At 43.5% G+C, this 11,866-nt stretch overlaps 1 protein-coding gene across 1 annotated transcript; it reads left to right on the top strand.

Annotated features, from left to right (window-relative positions):
• Window positions 1–500: 500 nt before the first annotated feature.
• THAP1 (THAP domain containing 1) lies at window positions 501–6,828 on the top strand. Its single transcript, XM_065656689.1, has 3 exons — window positions 501–692; window positions 1,142–1,337; window positions 4,755–6,828. Exons 1-3 carry the CDS (start codon window positions 622–624, stop codon window positions 5,211–5,213), a joined length of 726 nt encoding a protein of 241 aa, XP_065512761.1. The 5' UTR covers window positions 501–621; the 3' UTR covers window positions 5,214–6,828.
• Window positions 6,829–11,866: the final 5,038 nt, after the last annotated feature.

Raw genomic sequence — 11,866 nt, 5'->3', positions numbered from 1 at the left:
TGGTCGGGCGGAAGAGCTCGCTGACTAGTCCCTCTCCCTGCAGGCACGGCGGCAGCCCGGGCACGGCCCCCACCGCCCCCTGCAGCCCTTGGACCGGAGTGGGCTCCGGCCCCCTCCGTCGCCGCCGCCGCTGCCGCCTGCGAGGGCGCGGGTCTCCGCAGACCAGGCCGTCCGTTCCTCGCCTCAGCCCCGCGGGGGCTCCTCGGCGGACATGGGCGGCCCGTGCAGGACTGGGGAAGGCGATGCCTGGGCGCCACTGCCCCCGTTGCCCAGATGCAGCAGAAGGCGGGCGGGGTACGGCCGCTGGCAAGGGGGCGGACTGGGGGGAACATCCCTCGCGCTCGCAGGCTGCGGCCCGATTGGAGGGCTCGCAGGAGAGGCTCCGCCCCCACGCGCAGACCCACCAATGGGCGAGCGCGGTGCGCGCAGCCACCGCGAGACTTGCGCTGAAGCTGGCGCCGCCATCTTGGAATTGGGAGAGGCCGCGTCCCGTTCCTCTCCCTCTCGGAGGGTCACGGGTGGGGGGGAGGGGAAGGAGGCGATGGGCGCCCGGCGCTAAATTAACGGCGCCCGCGAGCTCGTCTCCCCGACGCTGGGCCGCGGCGGGGGCGGGGAGCCAGGATGGTGCAGTCCTGTTCCGCCTACCGCTGCCGGAACCGATACGACAAAGAGAAGCCCATCTCCTTCCACAAGTAAGCGCGGGCGGCGGGGCGGGGCCGGGCCGTGGAGGGGGCGGGGCCAGGCCGCTGGCGCTCGGCGCGCACAGGGTCTGGGGGGAGGTGTAGAGGGACGCGCCCGTGGCGCGTAAGGCGGCGCGGAGCGGTCTCTCGCGGCGGCCGAGGGGTCAGCCGCCGCGGACTCCGAGCGCCTCGCTTTCCGTGTCCCCGAGGGTCTCGCTAGGGAAAGCCGCGGGCCTGTACGCTTTTTGCTGCCTTTTTCAGGGAGAGGGGGGACCCCTCCCGGGTGTCCAAAGGGCTGAGATCCCGCGCACAGTCCGTGTTGACAGGAGGAGTTTGGCTCGGATGAGCCCGTCAGAGGAAAAAACAAGCGGTCGTGCAGTCAGTCGCAGCAGTGCTTAGCCGTAACCCGACCTCACGTTAAAAACCTTTCCAGAAAAGCTGAAAGTACTTCTTATTTACAGGTTTCCTCTTACAAGACCTGATCTTTGCAAGAAATGGGAAGCTGCTGTTAAAAGAAAAAACTTCAAGCCAACTAAGTATAGCAGCATTTGTTCGGAACACTTTACTCCTGATTGCTTTAAGAGGGAATGCAACAACAAGCTTCTGAAAGAAAATGCTGTACCCACAATATTTTGTTATACTGAGCCCAGTGAAAAGGTAAACCCAAAGCTATTGTAGTTTAAGATACTGGAATGCATGTCAGTTGCTCGTATTAGCCTATCAGGGGCTTAAAGTAGCAGAGCAGCGTGGAAGAGGTGCAGGTTGTGAAGGATACCTGCTGGGCTTGTGCATCTGGAGACATGTGGAGGGTTGTGGTGCTTGAAACATGTCCAACAGCTGTTCTCATTTGCTTTGACAAGAGCAGAGATGTAGGCTGTTTGAGGCTCTGGAGCACGTAGAGCATTGTGCGGCATTGCAGTGGCTATAGTCTACTCTTGTGTGCATGCACAGAAGCCTGAGCAGCATAACTTGAGCTTAAAACCTTGTGCTGAATTAAATGGAACAGAGGCAAAGTATGAAAGTATGGCCCTGTTGTTAAGTTATTCAACTGTATTTGTGTCAGATTTGGAGTCTTAGAGAGCCTTCGATAATACTTGAAAATTGCACTGTACTCTCCCATGCTGACTGGTGGCTACTACTAATGTTAAAGAGGTGATGGACCTTAGTTCTGAAACTTAACTATCCTCTCTAAACATCTCTGTTCCTCTGGCTTTGCAGGGTGAAACAGAGGGGCAGAAAAGTAGCTGCACCTGCTACCTATCTGTGCTGAAACTACCTTTCTTTTGCATTAACAGTTACCCTGTAAGTTGCCAGACTGGTCCTTAACTTCTGCCTCTGAACTTCTGATGGTAGTTTCTTGTGAGATGTATTGTTCCCTTTACTGTGCTGCTAAAGCAGCTTACTGTGAGATGCAAGTCAGTTATGAGTTCATTCTTCTTAATGTAATAACTGCAATACAAGAATGGAAAAGATTGATTCTTAGCTTTTATAAAGGATATAAAATGTTACATCTTGCCACTTTGCTCTAGAGGAAGTGGCAAAGGAGAGAATGGATATGATAGGGCTAGGGCGTGAAAGACTGTAGTGGGATGAAGGGCACAGAGGAAAACTGAGACTTTGGCTTGTTTACTTTTTATATACAATATTGGATTTGATGCAGAGACAAAAAGGAAATGTATTTGAAAAATGAAAAGTGGCTAGTGACAGAGAAGAGAATATAAGTAGAAGGTATATAAGGAAAGACAGATAATTTCCAGGTAAATATGGCTGCGTTAAGTTTTCTGTTTGATTATGCTTCCCTGCTCTCTGTAAAACACACATTTTCTTTGTCATGTGTGAAATGGTTGCAAATTTTTTTTACAGTCTTAAAGTTGAGTGGGTGTTTAGGGTTATCTGCAAAAGTGTGATTTGGTGCAGCAGGATTAGTGATGAGCCACATTCTCCATTTCATTATCATGCCTGGATCTGCAAAAACACAAAAGAGTGCCTTTTAATTGTGGAGAAGGATTTAATGCTATTCCTGTTTGACTCACTGCACTTTTTCTTGAAGACATGTGGCAGTTCATTTAATAGCATAATAACAAAGAATAGTAGTGGTTGTTTTGGAATTGAATCCACACTGATTTTGAAATACAGATTTTTATCTTTTGGATTATGTACTCTGAAATACCTTCTTTTTCCTGTGAATTAGGAGAACCATTTATTGGCTGTAATAAGTAGTTAGAATTCACTTAAAGTGTGTCAGTGATACCAGAGATGGCATGTGCTGGATAAGCTGCAAATAGAAGTGTCTGCGTGAATTTAGCTGTCCGACAATGTTCCTCTTTTGGCTTGTGCTTCTGACAAGCGTGAATTTCTCTTTGCTCATTACATCTTTGCCTTGTAGTTTTTCTAGCAGTAAAGTTTGAAAGTGGTAGCTGATAGCATCAAACTCTTTAGAATACTTATGTGTGAGTTAGGTAGGCACACTGTTAGAAGCAATTTCTTATAAATGAGAAATAAGAGTGGTAGTTGGCTGGTTGTGTACTTTAAAGTATTCAGTAATATTTGAGCGCATATGAACCTTCCCTTCAACAGCAGACACAAAACTGCCTTCTCAGTTACTATCTGCCAAGTGTTATAGCTTCTACAAGAGGGATATCTAGACCCCCCAGTATCAAGTATTAGCTTGCTTGCATTTTAAGTCGAGGAAGTTAATGACAGATCTGATGAGCTTGATATTTAGATGATGAGGATTGTCAGCTGCTTTTATAGTCAACATTGTCCCTGTCCTCATGATTTTATGTGTAGTAATAATACAGGGTATTTCAAAAAGATGGACCCAATTTCAAAGCAGTATACACATATTATTGGGTCCATCTTTTTGAAACATGCTGTACTGGCAACAGGTGAGTAGTTAGAAAATTGATTCAGTGCCTCTTTCACTGAGAATGTCGTAGGCATTCTTTTTGACAGGCAATGTACATGCTCTTTTGTTTAAACGGTGCATTTTTAATCGTCATGTGGACAGAAGCATTTCTTAAATATACTACATTTGTTTGGGGCACAAAGAATCTGATTTGCTGCCCTGGCCCATACTCAAGTGGTGAGGGATCTGTGTTGTCCTGAACTGTACAAGTGAACCTATTGAGAGCAGTATGATAAAGACTGCAGTTTTGTGTGGAGTTGAGCCAGTCAATACTCTGCAGCTTCCAGAAGGGAGAATCACACTTCTCCCTTCTCCATCCCATCTGCCAGCCATGCAGTCCTGTTTCTCACTCCTTCCACATAGCAGCACAGGTGTAGATCATACCTTGTCTTGCATTGCTTCGACTTGTAATAAAGGGCAGAAGATTTCTGCAGTGATGGAAGGAGAATGAAGAGCTTTCTGTCATCTTAGCATCTTACTATGTTTGAGCAAAGAGTAAATACCAGAGCTGGGAGGACTGCTTTGCTGTTGAAGAGCTGTTTATTTTGGCTCATCATGCCTCTTGAAACCAAACTCTAATGCTGCGGCTCCAAACCAGTGACACAGTCCCTTGCAGTTGTTGAGAGGTGGGCCTTGCTGTGTCTGCTTCTCTGATCTGCCAGCTTGTCAGAACCCTCAGTAGGTGACCCTTATTTTACCTTAGCAGAAGATTATCCTCTTCTGCTATGTTTTTGATTAAGTTAGCTGACATGTTCTAAGTATATAAAGGTAAGATGCAGGAGAAAGAACGACAGACAAAGGGGAATGGGATGGCGGTGATGAGCTATTAGTCAGCTGAACTCCGTTTTATGGAACTGCAGCCTGTGGTCTTGCTTCTTAGCTAATCGTGGATATATATTGGACCTAAGTCTTCAAGTGAGAGTAATTTCTACATTCTTCAGTTTTTTTATTTATTTGAGACATCAAAGCCCTGAAAACGAAGCTGCTTAAAAATACCTCCAGTTGAGAAGCCAGACAAAACAGGCCCAGAATTGTCAATTTTGAAAAAGTAGGTTTTGAAATTTATATTATTAATTTTAGTGCTGGTTGTTTATGTTATTCTGGGGCTGTAGTAAGGAGATTGTGTTGTAAACAATGTTAAAAATGTAGTTTTTTCTTGTTTCTAGTCTGAAGAATTTGCAGAACAGCCAGAAGATCCACTACCACCCCCTCCTCCACCGCCACCGCCGCCACCACCACCACCACCAGCAGCTCCAGTACTACCACCATCTCCATCAACTCCTTCTTTTCATTTGTCTCAAATAGATACCAGATTTGTAGATCCAAGTATTGGATTATTGATGCCTCCTCTCCAGACCCCTAGCAATCTTGCTGTATTTTGTGATCACAACTATACTGTAGAGGATACAGTTCATCAGCGAAAAAGAATTCAACAACTGGAAGAACAAGTTGAAAAACTACGGAAGAAGCTCAAGACAGCGCAGCAGCGATGCCGACGTCAGGAAAGACAAATTGAAAAACTGAGGGAGATCGTTCAGTTTCAGAAAGAAAAGGACATATTGGCAGGAAAAGGCTATGTGATTCTGCCCAATGACTATTTCGAAGTTGTAGAAGTACCTGCCTAGAAGTCATGAACATCCATTTTCACTTTGCTAGGCCAAGAAATTTAGTTTAAAAAACTAAATGCTCTCTAGTTCTGTGTGTAAGACTCTCCAGAATTCTAAACCAGTAAATATGCACTCATACAAATGAGATCACATATTTTCTTCATTGTAATTTCAGTTTGATACACTTCTACTATATTGAAAATGCAAGCATCTCGGAATTAGAATATGCATTTAGTTTATAAAATCTGAATTGCTTTACAGAAGGAAAGGATGCAAGGTTGAATACATTTTAAATCTGTTTGTTTGGAGTTTTTGTTTGGGTTTTTTTTTGTTTGTTTTGGGGTTTTGTTTTTGTTGTTGTTTTGCAAAGACTGTCTTATGCTTACAGGGGATGGGGAATTGAATCTGGCTGAGAGTGAAGTTGAGGTTGTTGTAGACTTAGTGTGAAGCTTTGTCAAGGCACTTAATATTGCCTTTGGTGATCCCTAGGAAGTAGTTTTCACTGATTTCAGAAAGAGCAGAATTAGGCCAGCTGAGTACACCTGAAGTACTGCAGAAAGAGAGAAAGATAAGGTAAACATTTCAGCCTGTGAAAACTTCCAACCATAGTTTGCTGTGCCTTCAAAGCACTGAAAAAAGTCTAATTCCTGGATCTCTTTGAAGTATCTAAACAAACCTGTTCTTTTGGAGTAACCTTTTACCACGTGTGTGTTGTGAGGGAGAGGAGGAGAATTCATCAGCATAGTTGGTGAGAGCTTTTGTTTTGAGGGCAATTAAAAATTCTCCTGAAGTGCTAGTACTGCACTGAACATATATGTTATTGGACTGTTGGTAGAATCAAGAAAGCAGTGTACTGTTTAGGGTGGCTGCTTTTCAAAAGTACCCTGATAATATACAGTCTCCAATATGCTGGAATGTGATATTCTCATAAACACTGTAATGGGTAGAATATTGTCCTTATCTTTGAAATTGTTGGTCTTAACGCACATCTCAACCATGTGTAGGTTCAGGACCTGAAGTTTTTTTACTTTTCCAGAGTATCAGGCATTTGCAGTATACTGTGATTTTTTTTTTATTTTTATTTTTTTTTTCAATCTGCTCCCTAAAAGGCATCTGCCAAAGGGCAGTTACAGAATTAAACTTTGGGAGTTGTTTGGTGCTAGACTGGTTTTTAATATCTCAAATGCTACTGCCTCTCCTTCACCCTTATTAAGACTCTCTCTAAAAATTAATTTAGAATGGCAAAATAGTGTAGCATTTTGCACTTACTTTCAGATAATTCAAAATCAGAGAAAATAGCATCATGCAAATCCTACTGTAGCCTTCACAGCTGAAATTCCTGGATATATTAGACGTGAGGAAAATTACTTTTCTCAGTCCATGTCAAACTTGTGTGTAGCGTGGATTCTAGCTCTGATACTAATCCAGCCCTGTTGGTGATGGCTTTAAAAGCTTCTCTTAATATCCTGTTAGCATGACATTTTGGAGTGCTTCGAACCCGTCTTGGTACTTCTGACCTCACTCATGCCATGAATCTATTTTCCCTACCATTTCGTATACTTAAGGTGAACAAAAATGTTGATGCATCCTTTTGTGTACATTTAGTATACCTGGTTAAAAATAAAAAGCAAATGGTGTGAGATTTTTAACTGCTCTCTCTCTTTTCACAGGACTTTGCCAAAACCAGCTTGACATTTTGTATCTTTTTCTAAAGTAGTTCCCTGGTTTAGATGCTGGATTTTTCTGGCGGTGTTCCTGATTGTTGTTGCTGTTACACTTTGTACTTAAAATGAATTTGCAAAAGCTCGAATTCAAAAAGTGACAAGGAAAAGACATTTAAACAACAGTTCTTATGCTGCTGGCATGTGTGGCCAGATAGCAGATTGTTTCTGTTTTCTCTGCTAAACACCCTCTCTTCTTACTCTCCAGGAATTTAAAGTGTGACTTCAGAGGCATGGTGGGTTGCTGCAATAGCATGCTCCTGTTGCTGGGGTGCTCCTGCATCCCCATCTTTGCCCCACTATTTGGCTGTGTACTCCCATTACCACCCTTCTTATCTGCAGCAGTTCTGGTGCTGGTTGCACCATTCTGTGAGGCAATTCAGCTCACTAAACCAGCAGATTTGGGTCATAGCAGAGAGGCAGAGGAAGACCAACAGTATTAGATCTGAGATGAAAAACAGGCAGGGCCAGGAGCTGGGGTTGGGGAGAAATAAGTCATAGAATCATAGAATGTCTAGAGTTGGAAGAGACCCACAAGGATCATCGAGTCCAACTCCTGTCCCTGCATATGACAACCCCACAGTTTGCACCGTGTGTCCAAGGGTGTTGTGTGGTCTCTTCTTGAATATTGACAGACTCGGAGCTATGACTACCTCCCTGGGGAGTCCTCTCCTCTGGCTGCAATGAGGTGTTGCATTACATCAGCTGCTTCTGAAAATATAAAGGTAACTTCATACTCTGAAGGTTCAGCACTGTTTCCTTCCACCCTGGCCAGCGATTCCTGTCTCCTCCAACCTTATACTCTGGCTGCTGTGCTTGTCAGGCCCTCCCTTGGGGTATATTAGCTTCTTAAAAATCCAGAAAAGCATCCCAGCAAAAGTGAGTCAGCCAGATATCTTTAGGGCACACTGAAAGATGGCTGGTGTGTAGAGTTCTTGTGTGTTTAAGCTTCTCATGTCGGTGAAGTTGGTTTAATGACTGACTCAAGTAAATGTTCTTTCCATTGAGAGGGGGGATTATTGCTCGTCTTGGGGGTTTCTGTAATACCAGGTAGAAAAGGGGACTGCTCCCCAATTGCTGATGCTTCCTTTCCTATCATTAAACATTTTTTCTAAGAGATGCAGTCCATTCTGGCAATGGGCTTGAATTTCTCCTGCAGCAACTCTTTAAAAAACTCCTTGCTATGTCTAGGGCTAGGTGTGGACTCTGGTAGGCCCATGAAGGCTGTCAATGTTGCAGAGGTCTGAAGTGGGGGAAAAAAGGCTGGCATGAAACAACTGGTTGTCTTTCAGCAGTTGACTTTTCCTGCACTGTGCCCTGCCCTACACTATACTGCAGTCTCTGGTTGATAGCAATATAGAAAGAGAAGATGAAGGCGGTCTTGCTACCGACCTGGCTAGGAAAGGAGTTCTAGATTTTCATGTAAAATTAATAAGCCAAATAAGTTCCCCAAGCATTTGTTCAAGTTCCTTCTTTTTGTAAAGTGGGATGGGTTACATTCACACAAGCAGCTGTAAAAAAAGAGCTGCATCACTTACTGTTTGTAATGGCTACAACTGGTACCTGGACATAGTGGCGATTTCATAAGCACCTCTGAAAAAAGTGTTTGGGAATTAAGAATGCAGAAGTGGAAATGCAGAATGGCATGTGTTTGTCTATGCATGAAGTAGCCGAGATTTGTTTAAATGCATGTAACTGCACTTCACTGAACCCTATTTTATAAAGCAAACAATTCAAAGAAGTTAGAAAGTAGCCAAACTGGCAAAAATGTTCCATCCTTAAAATCTGGACAGAGAGATTTGTTTTGAACTGGGCTGGTGCTTCAACAGGCAGAAAATAGAGCCAATTCTCAAAAGAGAAGTGTTGGCTTACTTCCCCCTGTTGCCCCAGTTTCCCTTTCACTGTGGTAGAGTACCCGGCCTGTGTGTAGTGTTTAGTTTTTTTGTCCATACACCTCTGCAAAGTATTAGATTTCCCATCTTGCTCAGATTTCATTTTCCTTCAGCTCTATATAGGGTTTAGGGTACAGGTGACCTGCGTGAATTTTGAAGGAGTTCTCTCACATCTGAAGAAAATGCAAAGCAAATCCCAGTTTGAAAGTAGGAAGAAGGAAAGCAAAGAAGTTGCTTGGGTAAAACTAAAGCCACGACAGTTTCTAAGTCCATTTCAAAAGACTTCTACTACATGCTTCTCTGGAACTAGGCAGTTATTCCTAGTTGCCCTGAGATCTGTTTTAGGTTTTAGTCTATAGGCTTATCTGTTTCCTGTTGGCTTACACCTTTACCAGATGGGTTTGGCAGGGTGGAAAGGGATGTTTTGAGCTGTTGTCTAATTTTAACAACTGAAACGCAACCTGCTGAAGTACATTGATGCTTACAGTCTGTCATGACTGCAAATTCAGGTCTGTAACTCCTGCTGGCTTAAGCATAGCAGGTTATTTGCCATACTTTACCCATGATAATGCTTTATTAATCAATGAGAGAGCAAAACAGGACACATGATTCAAAAATATGATGATGACAGTAATTGCTATTACAGATTTTTCTTTCTGCATGTTCAATGCTTTCAATGGAAATGTTATCTTCTTATAGAGACCTCTTGATGGAACTGCAGCATTTTATTGTGCTAATTGGGCAGAAGGCCTTATGGTCTTATGTAGACTGAAAGAGTTTAAAAGAGTGCAGAAAAAATGTGTTGAAAAGTTGTGGTTTAACCCACTATGAATAACTTGAAACAGTTTCCAAAGGAAAGTCAGCCTAAATACTCTTAAGTCAAAGAAAGCATAAATCAGTTACTCAGAAGGAAATTTTCAAGAACTTCTCTTGAGAGGAATTTACCTCTAAAGCTCCATGACCTTTATAGAAAGTGGTTATCTTCTCATCCTTCTCAAAGTTTTGATTGTGCCTTCTCAATCCAAGGATCAGCCTTGGCAGAGCCTGTCTCCAACTATAGTAAGACAGTGTCATTCGTTATTGCAAACTGATGACCTTCTGAATGTTGCATCAGAGAACTCAAAAGACACACGAATGAAGGACAACTAAATATGCCTTCTGCAGCATTCTTACTACACAAATGCCAGATATGACTGAATACACCCTCATGCTGCCTACATTGTGCCTACAAGTGTGCATAAATATACACACTGACTCCACAGTGTGAATGCTATTGATTATGGCCTTTACACAGAGAAGTCAAAAAATAAAGTCACACACAGAAGGAGCAGGGCAGTACAAATATTTCCAGCACCCACAAAACAGAACCTGACAGAGGCAAACTACACAGCCTGTGTGCTAGAAGCATAAAACTAAGGAAACTTGATCTTAGTCAGACACTTCCCAAAAGTTACATCAGTCCCAAGCATTATGTAAAGTGTTTAAGCTGCCAGTGGCACTGTATCTCTCCTGCTCCCTCTTTGCAGCTGCTCAGCCTGAACTGTGACCTGTAGGGATCAGAGAACAGAGTGCTACTGTGCAGCATCTATTGTAAGTTCTGTTTCTCAAGAGCTTGAACTCCTGAGGTAAAGCCTCTCTTCTCCACTGCTGGGCAGTGTTGCAGGCTCCCCTTCATCACCTGATGCCATTCAGACATGCATACCACACTGCCTGAATGAATGGAGTCTCGCATGCTGGCGAGAGTGGGGAAGATGGGGAAGGGTGGCACCAATTAAATGTCTCCACAGTCCTGCTACTGCTAGTTCATTTAGCACTGAGTATCAAGCCTTTTATTCCCTGTCATGCAAAATGATCTAGTGATCCTATTGTATCTGGTTCCTCCCATTGTACAGGGAAAAGAGACTGTAAGGCCTAGAACCTCTCAAAAAGTGATTGTCTTTGCTTCTTAATTGGTTCTAGTGGTATATTAAAAGGTCTTTTAGTTAGGGAGGAGCGTGGAAAATACCATGAGGCTAGTCAGGCGTGGTTTTTTGTTTTGTTCGTGTTGTATTTTTTGTTTGTGTGTGGTGTTGGTTTGTTTGTTTTAAACTCAGGGAGGGCTTTTGTAAATCAAGCAGTCTTTTAATTTCCTTTCAGATTTCACTGGATGTGACTATTAAAGGTTCAGAGTCTGTGGCTGTATTAATCATCTACAGATGAACCAATCTTCAGTATTTGAGTCTGTGAAAGATGTGTTTTTCTACTGGGAGATCTTCAGTCGAGTGACCTGAGACCATCTGACCATCCAGAAAAAGGAGGAAGTCTTGCCTTCAGTAATGGTTTCTTCTTTCATCTTGGGGTCATTTACCAGCCCCCAGCCAGAGTCCAGTACTCCCTAGCCAGTTAGCTTCTCACAGATGTACCTAGGACTTTGATTTAGCAGGCTGATACAGCGATTTACTGAGATTGCAACACAAGCACAGTATAACAATTGCCATATTCAGGGGAATCACAATACAAACATGCCATGCAAGTTCCCATTACTGGTCTCTAAATGCTTACCATCGTGACACTGTGTCCCCCCAGTTGCGGGGAAGGAATATGTGGGTTAAACCCAGCTCAAGCCCATTTTTCTTTTCCAAGCTGATTTTATGAGTTGTTCATTTTTTATACTCTATGTTGGGCTGAGTCACATACAGACTCTCCTCTTACACTGGTCTGGCTAGCTCAGGAAAAGATTACTTTTGACTAATTATTTCGGGGAAAGCTGTTTGTGCTATCTGATGACTGAGCAACAGAGCTGTATACCTAAAACAAAGGTTACCATCTGGTCCCCCTTGTGTTGAGATAATTTTAGCTTTTTTATGACAATTTGTTGCTATTCCTTACATTCTTCCCTGAGCTCATCATTCTTGCTCATCTCTTCTGGGCCTTCTTCCATTGCAGAGGTCAGTCACACCCCAACACTGTCTCTTTTCACGAGTGTCCTCATGCATGTCTTTTGCAGGAAGAAGTGAACTTTTTTGGCCACAGGTGCTTTACAGTCTGGATCCGTGGCTCAGAAAGGATAGAATTTTCA

Source organism: Caloenas nicobarica, chromosome Z, assembly GCF_036013445.1.
Source record: "Caloenas nicobarica isolate bCalNic1 chromosome Z, bCalNic1.hap1, whole genome shotgun sequence".
NCBI classification, from domain to species: Eukaryota; Metazoa; Chordata; class Aves; order Columbiformes; family Columbidae; genus Caloenas; species Caloenas nicobarica.
Note: the sequence above shows the minus strand (reverse complement) of the source record. Positions and strands in the feature narration are given on the sequence as shown.